The sequence below is a fragment of the Ochotona curzoniae genome, unplaced genomic scaffold (genome assembly GCF_017591425.1).
Source record: "Ochotona curzoniae isolate NIBS_2020 unplaced genomic scaffold, NIBS_Ocur_1.0 scaffold_1037, whole genome shotgun sequence".
Lineage (NCBI taxonomy): Eukaryota > Metazoa > Chordata > Mammalia > Lagomorpha > Ochotonidae > Ochotona > Ochotona curzoniae.
Genome location: NW_024467083.1, coordinates 31,035,495 through 31,047,592, shown reverse-complemented (window position 1 = coordinate 31,047,592; position 12,098 = coordinate 31,035,495). Strand labels below are relative to the sequence as shown.

The 12,098-nt window shown below is 46.1% G+C and overlaps 1 protein-coding gene across 1 annotated transcript; it reads left to right on the top strand.

The window, feature by feature from the left end:
* Window positions 1-269: 269 nt before the first annotated feature.
* On the top strand, window positions 270-6,082 carry TCHH (trichohyalin). Its single transcript, XM_040998827.1, has 2 exons — window positions 270-407; window positions 1,192-6,082. Exons 1-2 carry the CDS (start codon window positions 270-272, stop codon window positions 5,065-5,067), a joined length of 4,014 nt encoding a protein of 1,337 aa, XP_040854761.1. The 3' UTR covers window positions 5,068-6,082.
* The last annotated feature ends 6,016 nt before the right edge of the window (window positions 6,083-12,098 follow it).

Genomic DNA, 12,098 nt, shown 5'->3' with positions numbered 1-12,098 from the left:
GATTGAGTAAACAATGAAATGCAACTACACATTTAGGGTAGTGTGAATATGATTTCTTGGCTTGCAGCTTCCCAAGATCTCCCTTCCCTTTCCTGAATATTCAAAGACTAAAATCCGTAAAGGCCCAGTATAAAAATATCTACAGCTGAGAAGTCAAATTCTTTGTGAATCCATCTGAAATAGTATGAGTGAAATCTTCCCAAAAGCAGTGACAGAATTTTGATTATGAATCCTGTTTTGTTCCAGGTTTACTTGAAGAAAGAAAAAAAATGTCTCCACTTCTGAAAAGCATCATTGACATCACTGAAACTTTCAATCAATATGCCTCCCATGACTGCGATGGGGCAGCACTGAAGAAGAAAGACCTGAAGGCCCTCCTTGACAGGGAATTTGGAGATCTCCTTCAGGTAAGAGCTAACGAGAAAAGGCAGTACCTATGTGGATTTAGAGCTATGAAATTTTCTTGCCAGGAGAGGTCCAAGTCCTTCTTCACCATGAAAAGTCTGCACAACATCCCCTATTCATAGAACATCACCATCAAACATGGAATAGGAATATCATTTACTTAAGACAAAAATGCATGGTGTAAATCTAATCTTCAAAATCTCTCTCTCTCTCTCTCCTTCCCTCCCTACTGCCCCCCTCCCTTTCTCCTCTCTCAGTTTCATTCATTCTCAATCACCCAGCCAGAGAATTTGGGTTATTTTGAAAAGCACTTGTTTGCAAGATACAAAGCTCTCTAACGAATTTGTGCTTTAAAACGAAGGGCTCACATTTTACATGAGGAAGCAAGACTTGATACACACTGAGTATTTTCTAGTTCCGGATGTCTGGTTTAAAACCTTTTTAAACTTAAAGAGGTTCACTTCCCAAATCTTCTGAACAGCAGAGCCTATACCTAGAGTCAGGAATTGGGAACTCAACCTAGCTTTCCATGTAGGTTCACGGCTTCACAGCTGCCTTCCAGGGTCTACATCGTTGGAAGACAGAATTGGGATTTAGAGCCTAGAATCATACCGAGGCACGCTGATGTTGGATGCAGGCATCTTAACCGCTAAGCTAAATGTGCACTCTGAATGCCTCTCGAGTGTCAGTATAACATAACACAGGAGTATGTTGTGTGTATGACTGAAATTTTCCTACCTGGAAATAGCAAACTGTTTTATTTTTAACATGCTATCTTTTTCATAGAGACCACATGACCCTGAGACGGTAGATGTGATGCTGGAACTTCTGGATCGCGACTCTGATGGGCAGGTAGAGTTCGATGAATTCATTCTACTTATTTCCAAGTTGGCTCAAGCGGCTTATAACGCGCTTGGCGAAGCTTCTCAGCTTCAGGAAGAAAAGCGGGCCCAAGACGAGAGCAACGCGAGCCTGCTAGAAAATCGCAGGCAAGAAGATCAAAGGAGATTCGAGGTGCGGGACAGACAATTCGAAGAGGAACCTGAGCGACGACGCAGACAAGAGAAGCAGGAACAGGAGAGGGAGCTTGCCAAGGAAGAGGTGCAGAGGCAGAAGCAAGAGCGACTGGAGCAGCAGCTGCAGAGGCAGGAACTAGAAGAGCGCCGCACAGAGGAAGAGCAGCTGCGGAGGCGCCAGGATCGCGATGCTCTGGAGTTCCTGGAGAGGGACCCACAGCAAAGGAGAGAGAGGCAGGAGCGGCGTGAAGACGAGCAGCAGCTGCGAAGGCGCGACCTGCGCGAGAGGGAGGAGCAGCAGCTGAGGAGGGAGCGCCGGGAGGAGCGCCTAGAGCAGTACGAGAGGGAGCTCCAGGAGGAAGAGCAGCTGCAAAGGCAGAGACGCCGGCGCGAGGAAGCGCGGGAGCAACAGCTGAGGCGCGAGCGGGACGAGAAGAGATTCGAGCAGGAGGAGAGACGCGAGCAGCAGCAGCAGCTGAGGCGCGAGCTGGTGGAGCGCGAGCTGGCTGAGGAGGAGCAGGAACAGGTCCGGGAGCTGGGCGAGAGGCAGACCCGAAGGTGGCAGCGGCAGCTAGAGAGCGAGGCCTACGCACGTCAAAGCAAAGTCTACTCGACGCCCCTCAGGCAGGAGGAGCAGAGGCGCCGCCTGGACCAGGAGAAGAGGCGACTTCAGGAACGGGAGCAGGAGCAGGAACAACAGGCTCGCCGGCAGGAGGAGGAGGAGGAGGAAGAGCAGCTGCTGGAGCAAGAAGCGAGCAGGAGGCGCCGCGCAAGGCTGCAGAGGGCGGAGGAGCGCCAGGAACAACGGTTCCGCGAGGAGCAAGAGCAGCGCCGGCGGCGGCGCGAGAGAGCGCAGGAGCTGCGGGACCTCGACGACGAGGAGGAGGAGGAGCTGCTGCAGCGACGGGACCGTGCCCGACAGCTCCAGGAGGAGGACAGCTTGCAGGAGGATGTGGAGAGGAGGCGACGCCCACAGGAGCAGCGCCCTGGCCAGAAATGGAGGTGGCAACTAGAGGAAGAAAGCCAGAGACGCCGGCAAACACTGTATGCCAAGCCAGGCCGCGTGCAGCAGCTGAGGGAGGAAGAGGAACTGCAAAGGGAGAAGAGCCGCCAGCAGCGGGAGAGAGAATATCAGGAGGAAGAGCAGCTGCAGCGAGAGGAAGGCAAGCGACAGCGCCAGGAACGCGACAGACAATACGGCGAGGAAGGGCAGCTGCGTGACAGACAATTCCGCGAGGAGGAACTGCTCCGCCAGGAGAGGAGGGAAGAACAACTGCGCCGCCAAGTGCGGGACAGAAAGTTCCGCGAGGAAGAACAACAGCTGCGCCGCGAGGAGCTCGAGCAGCAGCTGCGCCGGGAACGCGACAGAAAATCCCGCTTAGAAGAACAGATCCGACAGGAAAGGGAGGAAAAACAACGGCGCCGCCAAGAGCGCGACAGGAAATTCCGTGAGGAGATCCGGGAGGAAGAGCAGCTGCTGCGCCAGGAAGAGCCACAGCTGCGTCGGGAACGCGACAGAAAATTCCGCGAAGAGGAACAGCTTCGTCGGGAAAGGGAGGAAGAGCAGCTGCGGCGCCGCCAGGAGCGCGACAGGAAATTCCGTGAGGAGGAGCCGCAGCTCCGCCGGGAGCGGGACAGAAAGTTCCGGGAGGAGGAACAGCTTAGGCAGGAGAGGGAGGAGCAGCTGCTGCGTCGGGAAGAGCCGCAGCTCCGTCGGGAGCGAGACAGGAAATTCCGTGAGGAGGAAAAGCTCCATGAGGAAAGGGAGGAAGAGCAGCTGCTGCGTCGGGAAGAGCGACAGCTCCGTCGCCAGGAGCGAGACAGGAAATTCCGTGAGGAGGAACAGCTTCGTCGGGAAAGGGAGGAAGAGCGGCTGCCGCGTCGCGAGGAGCAGCAGCTGCGCCGGGAGCGGGACAGAAAGTTCCGTGAGGAGAAGCTCCGTCTGGAGAGAGAAGAGGAGCAGCTGCGCCGCCAGGAGCGCGACAGGCAATTCCGCGAGGAGGAGCAGCTGCTGCGCCGCGAGGAGCAACAGCTTCGACGTGAGAGGGAGGAAGAGCAGCTGCTCCGTCAGGAGCGAGACCGGAAGTTCCGTGAGGAGGAACAGCTCCGGCAGGAGAGGGAGGAAGAGCAGCTGCGCCGCCAGGAGCGCGACAGGAGATTCCGTGAGGAGGAAGAGCTGCTGCGCCAGGAAGAGCAACAGCTTCGTCAGAAGAGAGAGGAGGAGCAGCTGCGCCGCCAGGAGCGAGACAGGAAGTTCCGCGAGGAGGAGCAGCTGCTGCGTCGTGAGGAGGAACAGCTTCGACGTGAGAGGGAGGAAGAGCAGCTGCTCCGTCAGGAGCGCGACCGGAAGTTCCGTGAGGAGGAACAGCTGCTGCGCCGCGAGGAGCAGCAGCTCCGTCAGGAGCGGGAGGAGGAGCAGCTGCTGCGTCGGGAGGAGCCACAGCTCCGTCGGGAGCGCGACCGGAAGTTCCGCGAGGAGGAGCAGCTGCTGCGTCGTCGTGAAGAGCAACAGCTTCGACGTGAGAGGGAGGAGGAGCAGCTGCTCCGTCAGGAGCGAGACCGGAAGTTCCGTGAGGAGGAACAGCTCCGGCAGGAGAGGGAAGAAGAACAGCTGCGCCGCCAGGAACGCGACAGAAAATTCCGTGAGGAGGAAGAGCTCCTGCGCCGCGAGGAGCAGCAGCTCCGTCAGGAGAGGGAGGAAGAGCAGCTGCGCCGGCAGGAACGCGACAGAAGATTCCGTGAGGAGGAGCAGCTGCTGCGCCAGGAAGAGCAACAGCTTCAACGTGAGCGCGACAGGAAATTCCGTGAGGAGGAACGTCTGGTGCGCCCCGAGGAGCAACAACTTGGTCAGGAAAGGGAGGAAGAGCAGCTGCGTCGTCAGGAGAGTGAGAGAAAATTCCGTGAGGAGAAACTCCGTCAGGAAAGGGAGGAAGAGCAGTTGCGCCGCCAGGAGCGCGACAGAAAATTCCGTGAGGAAGAGCAACTGTTGCGCCGGGAGGAACAACAGCTGCGTCAGGAGAGGGAGGAAGAGCAGTTGCGCCGTCAACGGAGCGATAGGAAATTCCGCCAAGAAGAACAACTTAGGCAGGAGAGGGAGGAAGAGCAACAGCTTCGGCGGGAACGCGACAGAAAATTCCGAGAGGAGGAGAAACTCCGTCTGGAGAGAGAGGAAGAGCAGCTACTGCGTCGCGAGGAGCAGCAGCTCCGTCGGGAACGTGACAGGAAATTCCGTGAGGAGGAACAACTCCGGCAAGAGAGGGAGGAAGAGCAGCTGCGCCGTCAGCGGCGGGACAGAAAGTTCCGCGAGGAAGAGGAGCAGCTGCTGTTTGAGGAGCAAGAAGAAGAGAGGTTCAGGCAGGAGCGAGACCGGAAGTACCCATCAGAGGAGCAGTTTGCCAGAGAGGAAACGAGCCGCCGTCTGGAAAGAGAGCTGCGGCAAGAAGAAGTGCAGAGACGCCGCCAGGAACGGGAGAGGAAATTCCGGGAAGAGCAGCTCCGCCGCCAGCAGGAGGAGGAACAGAGGCGCCGTCAAGTCCGGGAAAGACAAGTTCTGGAGCCTGGCACGCGTCAGTTTGCCAGTGCCCCGGTGCGTTCCAGCCCTCTCTATGAGTACATCCAAGAGCAGAGATCTCAGTACCGCCCCTAGATGTTGCCAGTGTCCTGACACCTGCCAATGCCTCAAGCAAAGGAAAATGGGAAGCACTGTGTACCGAGTGATCACTCAAATGTTTCTGGTTGTGGGAAAACTCTCTTATGTTAGAATCTGTCTTTTCCAAAATCTTTACACCCTTTTCATGTGTTTTGTATGTCTTCCTGTTAGTCTCTGGCAAGTAGTTATTGCAGTATATTTTTGCTCTTTGGTGCAGAAGTGGAGAGCACTTATTTTAAACAAAAGTCATTTAATTTGCTTCAGGAGTTTTGTTTGAGGAGCATGATGATTTATTGCTTTTGAAGTTATTTTCAAAATAATTGGTTTGTCCTTAACAAATGAGCCAACTTGTGGAGTGTTCAAATGTTTTCAATATTCAAGTTGGTGTTTCTTCTTAAGCCTAAATTTAATTCATCTTTACTTCCAAATAGCTTCTCATCTTTTATGGCTTAGTTAACAGGTTCTTCCAGGTGACTGAGCTTTACAACTCTTCAATAATACAGGAGAAATTACTCCTGCAGTAAAACTTTCTATGAAATTAAGCTCATAACTGGGAGAAATAACACTAAAGAATAAAGTATAACTTGAACACTTAAAATTCAAAATATATACTTTTACACTTAATTCCACTTGAACACAACCACTTGAAAATCTTAAAAACAAATGTTCTCAAACAATTTCTGACCTCAAATTTTAGAACTGTGCTGTAGTTTCTAGTGCTCCGCTCTACTCCCCCAAATTTTGCTGGGTTTGGGAAAATTAACTACCTTTGTTAATTTGGGCCTTGAGGTAACCTGCTCAGGATAAATGTCTTGCTGTAGGACCCATGAGATCACAGAATGTGTGCGGGGGAGGGGAAGGGAAAATGTAAGTGAACAGAATGGCAAATTTCTGGATGCCCTTTAACAGGATTCACCAGCCCATAATCCTTTGAGGCCTACTGATACTATCTTGAAGACATTCTTGTTGAAATAACTGGACTGTGAGCAATAAATACTAAATGTTTGGCAAATAATCATTTTTGTCTGTTTTAATTGTATCATGACCATAACTCTTAGTATTGACTTAAATTCCCAGTCACTTAAAGACATTTTGTTAATCTTATGTCCTAATGTGAAAAGTGGGGAGCCTTCTGCCATTTCCAGTTGGGATGAACCCTATCTTATTTCCATCCTCACACTGATTTCTCTTTCCAAATGTTTTTTTCATCACTCCGGAGTTTCTAGTCCTTTTCTGGTAGTAACTCACTGGTCACAGCAAATACTGATGCTCCCAAAGTTAATATTCCCTTCTTAGAATTCAGGAACTTCTTATCCTCTGATGTCTGATAAGATAATGGTAGAAAAAAAATAGCGCAGAACCTCAGAAAAGCACTACAGAACTCTTAGAAGATTATCGAACAATACAACCCATGATTGATCAGTGACTTAATCAGAGGATGCTTGATAGTACTGAAGTATCAAATTATGTGGTGACCCTAACATTTCTGTGCCACCTGCAACAGTACATATTTACAGTTCAGTTTGGAAACTAGAAATAAGTCCAAGAAGGCCCTCATCAGTGTATCAACAACTTTAATTGTGAGGGTCAGAGATGAAATTTTGGTCAATCAAAAGAAGCTAGACCTATAATTCTAGAGTATCATTTTGATAAACCAAGATACCATCCTCTCTCTGTCTCTCTTTCTCTCTCTCTCTCTCTCTGTCTCTCTCACACACACAGAAGAGATGCCTACCTAGGAGAGCTGGAAAATTTTCCAAAACTGTCTTTGAAATCTCACTTCTTTCAAATGACTACTAATCACACACACACACACACACACACACACACACACACACACACACTTTTTCCCTTAGGGAAGTGTATGCTTAATGCTTAAGGATCTTAACAGAAAATCAGGGAAGAGCACCATAGAAATGCTCCAGGGTCTTTTCAAAGCTTCCTTATTAATGCTCAGTCTCAGGATAACACTGAAAAATACTTTCATCAGCTAATCTAGAATGTAGTCATGATTCATGATTATGCTTTTAAAAAAATCCAAATCCCTTCTACTTCCTATAGCACTTTACAAGATGAGAGAAATACTAGTTTCTGAGAAAAAGTATTGTTTCATGATAGTTATAATAACATGTGGTACAATAACAAAAAAAGGTGTCAGCCAGCCCATGCCCTGTGGCTATTCTTTTTAGCACACTGGCAGAACATGAAAGCCAACTCTCCTGCTTCACCTAAATAATACACATGCATGGGCAGGACCTTAAGTTTATTGGGCAATTACCTGCTTCACTATAACCTGAGAGCTCCACTATTAGTAGCTTGGCTGCTGCTGCTGAAGAGTATGTGGAGAGTTTAATATGCTGTGATGGGAAAAGTCTCCATGTGTTATGGCCTGAATTGTGATCCTTCCAAAGATTGGTATGTTGAAGTCTTAACCCTCTTTGACTCAGATTATACATTTGGCAATATGGTATTTTAAAAGGTGATTAAAGTGAGGTTGTTGGGTTGAGCCCCAGTTCAAGGTATGAGGACCGGTATCTTCACGGTAAGAGGAAATGTGAAACAGACATGGAAGAGGGAAGATACTGTAAAAACACAGGGACAAGATGAATGACTGCAAGCCTAGCATAGAAGCCTAGACAATCTTTTCCTTATAATTCTCAGGAGAAGGGAACCCTACTGATACCTTGATCTTGAACTCCACAACTGAGAGAAAATAAATTCTTTTGCTTAAGTGATCTAACCAGTGGGCACTCCATGTAAGGTGGAGTTATTAGGCAAGGTAAGCATATCTACCGTGGTGATCTTTATCCTTTGACATTGAGTAAGTAGGTCCTGATCTATTATAGTTTCTATGATAGATGTAAAGAATGAAAAAATTAATTGAAATCTTGGATTTTATTCATTCATCTATTCAACAAATGTACATTGAACTCCTGGGTATGTACCAGATTTTCTTCCAGGTATTAAACATAGTAGTGAGAAAGCTGTTCTGGTCTATTACTTCACTTCTCTATGTGTTCTTTGCAAACTACATAAACTTGCTGGGCTGTCATTGTTTCATATTTCAAACTACAATACGGGAATAGTTATCACCAAGATTATTCCAGGAATAAGTAAATATTGCTTTAATTCTAACATCCAGCATGTTCAGTTGAAACACTGATATTTGGAGCCAGCATGGTGGGTTAGCAAGCTAATCTGCCTTCAGTACCAGCATTCTATACAGGCACTGATTCAAGAACTGGCTGCTCCATTTCCAATCCAGCTCCCTTCCTATGATCTGGGAAAGCCTAAGAAGATGGATTATACCCCTGTCATCATGTGGATGACCTGGAAGAAGCTTCTGGCTCCTAATTTCAGATCAGCTCAGCTCTGTACCTTGTGGCCCTTTGGGGAATGAATCAGTGGATGGAGGATCTTTCTCTTTATCTCTCTCTCACACACACACACACACACACACACACACACACATTGAGATTCTAAAACATCTATTATTTTTGCTACTTAAAAATTAGTTATAATATTGAGCATTAGTTTGGTGGCTAAGACATCCACATCCTAAATCAGAATATTGGAGTTTGAGTCAGCTCATAATTCCAGGTTTCTGCTAACATAGGAACACCCTGCAGAGCCAGGATTTATGGCTTAAGTAATTGGATTATTGTCACTCATATGGGCACCTGGATTAAGTCCCCAGCTTGTGATTTTGCCTAAGCAACATCCCTAACCATCACGCATTTGGGGAATGAACCAGAGAATGCCTGTGTACTCGTACTCTTCTTTTCTCTAACTACCTTCCTCCCCAATTCCCTCCAAATACATAAACATTCTGCCTAATTAAGTTGACATTTACTTCATCTTCCCATTTAGATTGTAAATATATTGAAATCAGAGATTATATCTGGGACATGCTTAATTTTTTATGTCAGTGCCATGATAAATAATAAACAACAGAAATGTGTGAAATTCTGAATAAATTGTAGACTGTGTGGCTCTGGAAAAATATATGTATTCAAACTTCTTGCCTGATATTTTAAAAATTCTTAGTTACCATTTAGCCTTTATGACTCAGTGCTAAGAAATCTGGCTCCAGGTTGCTATTGTGACATAGCATGATAATACCACTGCTTGTGATAATTGGCATCCCGCATGGGCATGAGTTCACCTCCCCTCATCTCTGCTTGAGATCCAGCTTCCTCCTATTGATCTGGGAAATCAGTGAAAGATGGCTAAAGTGACTGGCCACCTGCTACCCACATCAGAGACCTGAAAGAAGTTCCTGGATTCTAGCTTCAACCTTGCCCCAGAATGTATAAGACTTGGATGCATAATGTAGACACTCAACAGGCATTTATTAAATGCATTAACATACCCTTTAGAGCTCTTTTCTGCCCAAGGCTTCTAGTACCCACCTGAGACAGATGTCATCCTTTCCTCCTGAATGTTGAAGCCACAGTTCTTCCTTTCATCTTGAAAATTGGTTAGCCTCAAGCATTCCTGAGGTATTGCCAAATATCTGTGATTTCTTTTCTGGCTTGATTTGAATTCTTTCTACGAATTGTGGTGAGTTCTGGTCTTAGTATCTGTCCGGTGAGAATGCAAGGATATGCCAAGAGAAATGTTAATTCTGTCCCCATGTGTTACTAGAGAAAGGATGTAGTGAGAAGCAAAGATGAGATGTCAGTTCCAGACTGTTTTCTCATAAGCTTTTTTTTTAAAAAAAATCCAAATGCAACACATCACCATGAAGAATATCTCCCTTTGGGGGAAAAATAAAAAGATTTATTTTATTTGAAAAGCAAGGAGACTTGGCTGGGGTAGAGGGATAAGAGAAAGAATATTCTATTCTCTGGTTGACTTCCAGAGAAGTTGGCCCTATCAGTCAAGGGTAGGTCAGGCTCAAGCCAGAAGACTGGAACTCCATCTGGATTTCCCAGCAAATGTGACAGGAGCCCAGATCATTAGACCATATTCCAATGTTTATCCAGGTGTATTATCAGGGAGCTGGATTGGAAGCAGGGAAGCCAAGATTTGAACCAATACTCAGATATGGGAGCCCCAGCATTGTGAGTGTGGTTTAAATTGCTATGCCACAAATCTGGCCCCTGAATATTTCCCTTTTGCAAATCTTCATGTCTGATATATGTGGATCAGTTTTATTCCTGCCATCCTCATTTCTTTGTGAAATATCTTGTGAAATAACCCAATTCTTACCAAGCTAAGAGTATCTGTACCGCTTTGTCTTTTCCTTAGAGCACCCTAAAAATAACCTCACAATAGCGGCAGTACATGGATTAAGCCTATCCCTAGGTTTAATCCCTGGCTGTGAATGGGGGAAAGATAGGTAGAAGTAGGAGAGGAAGACAGTTTTTACCAACTTTCTCAAATACCATGGTTCAAAAAAAAATCATGTATTTTGTATAAATAGAAATATCCAATTCTATTGAACAAACAAGGCTTTCCAAAAGACATTGATGCTTAAATCAAAACCTGAGAATAGGTTAGTTCACCTAGAAAACAGTAAAACAGCTTCTCACACAGAGTGAAATTCAAAGACAGGAGGCAAGAAAAAGCACAGCGGGTTCAAACAGGTCAAAATCAAATCTAACTGGAGTCTAGAATCTCAGAAGATAAACAACATATGTGCATGGGGGCATTGTAAGCCATATTGATTTCATTTTGAGGGCAAGAAAAAAATCACTATTTGAAGCAGAGAACTGATTAACCAGATGGATCATTTATGAAATCACTCTAACTCCAGCGTGCAGAGTGCACTGAAGAGGGCTAAAACAGAAGCAGGGAGAACTTGAAAACTATTACATTAGTTCCCCAGAAAGACACTGGTACAATAGGGTATTAGGAATGAGGAAAGAGAGACATGTTTATCTTTGAGAGATATCTGACAATTAGAATCTGTTGGAGTTGGCATATTAAAGAGATATGGAAAGAAGGAAATAAAAAATAATGTCAAGTTCACAGTTGAGGAAACAGTGAGTAGCATTACCATTCCTGAGATAAAAGCAAGAAGAAACCTGTGTTTGCAGTAAGGGGAGATGACAAGTTCAATTTTACTTATATGCTCCTTTGAGCTTACTGAAAATACTATCTTGTTAGAAAATAGGTACAAACAGTTGAGAAACTCAGATAAGAAGTTTGAGGGCCTGGCGCGGTAGCTCAGAGGCTAAAGTCCTTGCCTTGCTTGCGTCAGGATCCCATATGGGTGCCGGTTCTAATCCCGGTGGCCCCACTTCCCATCTAGCTCCCTCCTTGCGGCAATCAAGACAGCCCAAATCTTTGGGACCCTGCACCCACATGGGAGACCTGGAAGAGGATTCAAGCTCCTGGCTTCGGATCAGCGCAGCTCTGGCCATTGCAGCTGCTTGGGGAGTGAATCATCAGACAGAAGATCTTCCTAACTGTCTCTTCTTCTCTCTGTATATTGTCTTTGCAATAAAAATAAATAAAATTTTTTCAAAAAGTTTTGACTTCATTTATAAATGAGAAATATCAATCTATCAGTGGTAATCAAAACCATAAAAATAGTCAAGATTATTACGAGTAAAGAAGAAAAGAAAGATGACGAACTTGGCTAAGATAGACCCTGAGGAACACCAACATTAAAAGAAAGACTAAAGGAAAAAGACAGAAGAGGTAGGAGAAAAAACAGGAACACTCAGTGTTTCAAAAGATTGGAAAGAACATATTGCAAGAAAGAGGAGTCAATTACCATCAAATATTTCTGAGAAACCAAGTAAATGCTGAAAATACCTGATTATTAAATAAAATGGTGACCCATAATAGTCGACAGAAGGACTTGAGAAACAAATAAATAGAAATGTATGAAGGCAAATCTTTCAAGAATACTAACTATAAAGGCTAGAGAAAGGTCAGGTGGGATTGTGGGTACAAGGTAGGATTCTGTAAAATGGAAGAGATTTGATTACATGTAATTCCTGAAGGGAAAGAACCAGTAAAACGAGATTCCAGTATGCAAACACACACCTAGCACATTTCCTGAGTAGACAAGA

Bases quoted from the DNA above. Each gene is read 5' to 3' on its own strand.
- TCHH (XM_040998827.1), top strand. From the start codon at position 270: ATGTCTCCACTTCTGAAAAGCATCATTGACATCACTGAAACTTTCAAT. The intron at 408-1,191 runs GTAAGAGCTAAC...TCTTTTTCATAG, and splicing joins AATTTGGAGATCTCCTTCAG to AGACCACATGACCCTGAGAC.